The 4,539-nt window shown below is 33.5% G+C and overlaps 1 protein-coding gene across 1 annotated transcript; it reads right to left on the bottom strand.

The window, feature by feature from the left end:
* Positions 1-243: 243 nt before the first annotated feature.
* On the bottom strand, positions 244-3,114 carry LOC118041672 (two-component response regulator ARR17). Its single transcript, XM_035049143.2, has 5 exons — positions 2,589-3,114; positions 2,283-2,395; positions 1,165-1,242; positions 790-857; positions 244-692 (listed from the first exon to the last, which is right to left on the bottom strand). The coding sequence occupies exons 1-5, from the start codon at positions 2,800-2,802 to the stop codon at positions 434-436; spliced, it is 732 nt and encodes a 243-aa protein (XP_034905034.1). The 5' UTR covers positions 2,803-3,114; the 3' UTR covers positions 244-433.
* Positions 3,115-4,539: the final 1,425 nt, after the last annotated feature.

Below are 4,539 nucleotides of genomic sequence, written 5' to 3' on the forward strand. Positions count from 1 at the left end.
TCAACCCGTGTAATTTGATATTTTAATTTTTTTGATTGGATGAACCCGGCCGGATTTAATAAATATAACTGTAAGTGTAAAAAAGAAAAGAATTAATGGACTATAAGGGTCACTTTTGTTGTTCTTTTTTTTTTTTTTTTTACTTTCAGCAGTCTAGAAGGCAATGGCTATGGAGTTTCCATTGCAGCGCAAGCACTTGCACCTGAAAATGGATAGTTTAAACTGGGTTTGAAAGGCAAAATCTGGGAACGAAACATCCTGCTCTTTTCATATTTTATGAATTGCACGTGGATGTGATCAGCAGTATAATAACATCTTGTTCATATTATCCGATAAAACACCGAGTAATGATACATACCACACGCTAGATATATAAGCAACCCATTTATCAAAAAATAGGTCATATATCTGTTAATATTATGAGTCCATTGTCCTATACAACAGCCAATCCTTTCATTTTAGGTCTTCTGTCCTCAATCTCTGGAGACAATGCTTTCCTCTTGCTAACAATACTGCTGTTGTTGCTCTTGTTGCTAACAGTAATGTTGCTGCTGTCAGTATTAAAACTGCTGTCATCAATCCTTTTGGAAGAGTACTTGTCAAGCGACTTTAGAAGGTGAGTCTGAAGTTTTTCAACATCTGATAATTGAAGTGGCTTCAATAAGAACTCCTCTGCTCCTTCTTCCAAGCACCTACAAGGAAAGACATTCGAGATGCTTAACATTTTTTCCTTCTAGCTAGTCGATAAGAAATGGAAAATCAAAGGGATTACAAGAAAGTTACGATTACATTCTAATTCTGGAAGGTATATTCTCCGAGGACATAACCACCACTGGAACATCTTTCCAATAAGATCCCTGCAGATGTAAGCAAAAAGGGCAAGTAAATTACTGTTTGATTAAAATACACACTCGGCTATACCCTTTTATGTGGTCAGTAAGATTCTGTGCCAGAACATTAGTGGTAGCTAGCTAGATGCTAGCTCTACACCTTATGAGTCTGTGTCCAGATTGCTATTGATATTTCAAGCAATGGTAAGGATGCAATGCTGTTGATTAATTAATAGCATCATTCATTCTCCATGCATATATATGCTTCGAATTGTAATAAAGACACCCAGGAGAAGAGATGGCGGCGAGTTTAGTGATTATACGGTGATATTACCTTGACTCGTTTGAGTAAATCATAACCGCTCATTCCAGGCATGCAGTAATCAGTCATGATCAAATTTACTTTCATTCCCTGGATTTGACAGAAAAGATTAAAAAAGAAATTAACACTGTATGAACATTTATATTGGACCACAGGGACCAAAAGAAGAATCAGAAAGAATATAACATAAGGAATCGGTAAGTTTCAACGATTCCCAACTTCTAGATCAAGTTTCAGTGCATGGCTCAAAGATAAAAAAAGAGAGAGAGAGAGAGAGAGAGAGGCATTGAAGGAAGAAAGGAAAAATAAAAGAGCAGTGAAAAGATGGGAAAAAAGGACCAGGAAACTTTAGAAGCTAGCTAATTTCAACTTGTAAAGAGTACCCATATCAGCTTTTCACACGCGCGCGATAGTATACATCTAAGCTAAGCACAACAGAAGCTCCACTTCTTTCTTTGTGTTTGTCACGGGCTATCAAGTGCATTGAATAGAGCTCTAGCTGAACTCTTGAATGCGTGGCCCATTTGAGCTTTCCTTACATGAAATTTGTAGTATTAAAGCTTAAAATCATGGTTAACATATAAAATGTGCATTTCTTTAATCACCTATATATATATATTTCTTCCACAGCTAGCATCCAAAACCTAGTTAATTAGCTAGTTCCTGGATATCTGAAAATCTCTCCAGGTGTACTAGTGATGAATTCACTACAACAAACTGATGGCATTTATTAAAACTATCAGAATTTCACAAGCACTTCACCTCGAAAAGATGAAACGATCATCTGAATTAACATTCTGACAGATGATGGAGAAACACTAAAGAGAAGATTGTGAACCACAAACTTAAAAAAGTCAGAAAGGTATCCATGCATGACAGCTCAGGTTTTCATTCAAAGGATTAATTGTAGCACTGGTTCCAACGAAATAAATGCTACTATAAATATATTAGTACCAAGTCCTGGTCATATTTCAGCATATACTCCGCTCAATATATGTGATCATACAGGTCGGCTAAAATGCATATTAAGTTGATCTTTACTCCCCTCGAGGAATCGGATCACTTGGAATCAGAAAGAGAGGGAGAAAGATCAGGGCGGGGAGGAGCTTGAATAACTTAGACAACCTCACCTCTTGTTGTGGTGATTGGGACGACGAAGAAGAAGAGGTTGCATTGACATTGTCTATGCTATCAAGGAGACCTAAATATTCCAAAGCCTTATCCCCAGAGTCCACAAATGTCACTGCAACGAGTACAAAACAATATGAACATAGATCCACAATATCTTCAAGATGAAATCGATAGACCAAATATTCAATTAGAAGTTGGGTTAAAAGCACAAAAACTTATATCAATGGTACTATAAGTTATGTAACAAGCTCACTCAGTCTCTCGCCCGGAAGAGTGGGAGAGAAGGTTTATTAATTCCATGATACCTTGGTATGAAGATACTTTAAGCAGCCTTTCTAAAAGCTTCCTGTCAATAAAACTATCATCCACTGCCAGGACATGAAAATGTTTCTCTTCTTCTTCCCCCTTCTGATCCCTTTGTTGCTTATGTTTCTCTTCTCCTTCTCCTTCCTTCTGTTGCTGACGTTTCTCTTCTTCCTGATGTTGTGTATCAACAGCACCTGATTCCATTATCTCCATTTATGGTCAAAATGAAAGAATATTGGACCACTGCCTATACTGTTCTAGTTTTCAGTTGTTGGGCGCTAGTCTTCGCATCATCATATACGTGTATGAGCCCTTTTTATATAGCTAGCAGCTGTGTAGAGAGAGAGAGATTGAGGGAGAGAGATATGAGAGGTAGAGGAGTTGGCGGTGAAAGTGAGGAGTTTGTGTGCCGTAGGTTTTCTTGACTAGGTAAGGGAGCAAGTGTATATGTTTTTGCTGGGGAAGGAATATTTAATGGACAGATGTCATCGTAGTTTTTTTTTTTTTTTTTTTTTTTGTGTTTTAACGTCTGTGTGATTTTCTGCTATTATCTCTCTCTGGATTCTTTCTCTACACAATGCTGGTACAACCACTCATCTCTCTCTCTCTCTCTCTCTCTTCCCTTTTTTCTTGCTTTGGATTTTGTTTGAATGCTAAAGAAAATCCACAAGATCTTAATTTGTTCCCAGTTGGCCACGCTAAAGTGTAAAAGGAGGTTTGATTTTAGTTGGATTGTATGAAAAATGCGGTTTAACTAACTACCCGGATAAATTTTGTTTTTATATTTTAAAAGTAATTTTTTTAAAAAAATTAATTTTTTAAAATTAATTTTTATGTTTTAACATATTAATATTAAAATAAATTTTAAAAAATAAAAACATTATTTTAATATATTTTTAAATAATTTTTTTTTTAAAAAAATAACAAGTAAAAACAAATTAAAATATCATAATCTTTGTCTCTTTGTTGTAATTGATTGAAAATTAAGTCTTGCTTTGCATGCTGCTCTTGATTGGATAGTTTGATTGATGGGGGTATTCTGTTTCAACTAATCAACATTATTTGCATGTGACTTTACCATTCTCGTGTACGGTTTGAAAAGTATTTTAAAAAAAAAAACAATCAATTTATTTTTATTTAAATTTTTTATATATTTTTTATATTATTTTGATGTATTATGTTAAAAATAAAAGTTTTAAAAAATATTTAATTTTTAGTAAATACTAATTAAAAAAAAGATATTAATTTTTCGTAAATACGAATTGGTGCTAAACAGGACGGCAACTTGGTATCAGTAAAATTAGCCACGGCTAAAAGCAAAAGTCAATAAAAAATAAAAAAATATTTATTTCACCCACACAGCGGGAAAAGATAGACTCTAATGAGACATGTTACAGTATCTAGTTATAATTTCATGTAATGCAGCGTCGTATTTGACTTATTGAAAATTGCAAGGAAAAAAAAAAAAAAGAGGAAAAAAAACATTCGAGACGAGAGCCATATTCATATAACGGTATCCGTGACGCCATAAACTCATCATTGTTAAGGAGTGTGGAAACAATTCGTCAGACATCCAATCCTCCGCCTATGTTAGCATTGACTAAGCATAAAATATTATTCAGAACTATTCCAAGAAAAAAAATCTAAGATATTGACATGCTAATTAAAAATTAAAAATACAGCTACATGATGTGAAACCAGTTTAACTGTGTTTATATAACCATGTTGATTTATCTTTTTAATCATTTGATTGACAATTTCAATTTCAGGGTGTGTTTTTTTTTCATGCTAGCTCATTTTGTGGTTAATATTTTAAAAAATAAAATTTAAAAAAAATTACTTTAACCATGATTGATTTTGATTTAAATTATGGGTTAAAAATATTATTTCGACAAAAATTTTACTTAAAATTATGATCTAAAGTTAATGTTATAACTTAAATTACCAAAA

The sequence above is a fragment of the Populus alba genome, chromosome 14 (genome assembly GCF_005239225.2).
Source record: "Populus alba chromosome 14, ASM523922v2, whole genome shotgun sequence".
NCBI lineage: Eukaryota > Viridiplantae > Streptophyta > Magnoliopsida > Malpighiales > Salicaceae > Populus > Populus alba.

Excerpts from the sequence above, each read along its gene's own strand:
- LOC118041672 (XM_035049143.2), bottom strand. The coding sequence starts at position 2,802 with ATGGAGATAATGGAATCAGGTGCTGTTGATACACAACATCAGGAAGAA. Across the intron at positions 2,396-2,588 it reads TAAAGTATCTTCATACCAAG|TGACATTTGTGGACTCTGGG; the intron begins GTATCATGGAAT and ends TACTCGTTGCAG. Across the intron at positions 1,243-2,282 it reads CCCAATCACCACAACAAGAG|GGAATGAAAGTAAATTTGAT; the intron begins GTGAGGTTGTCT and ends TGTCAAATCCAG.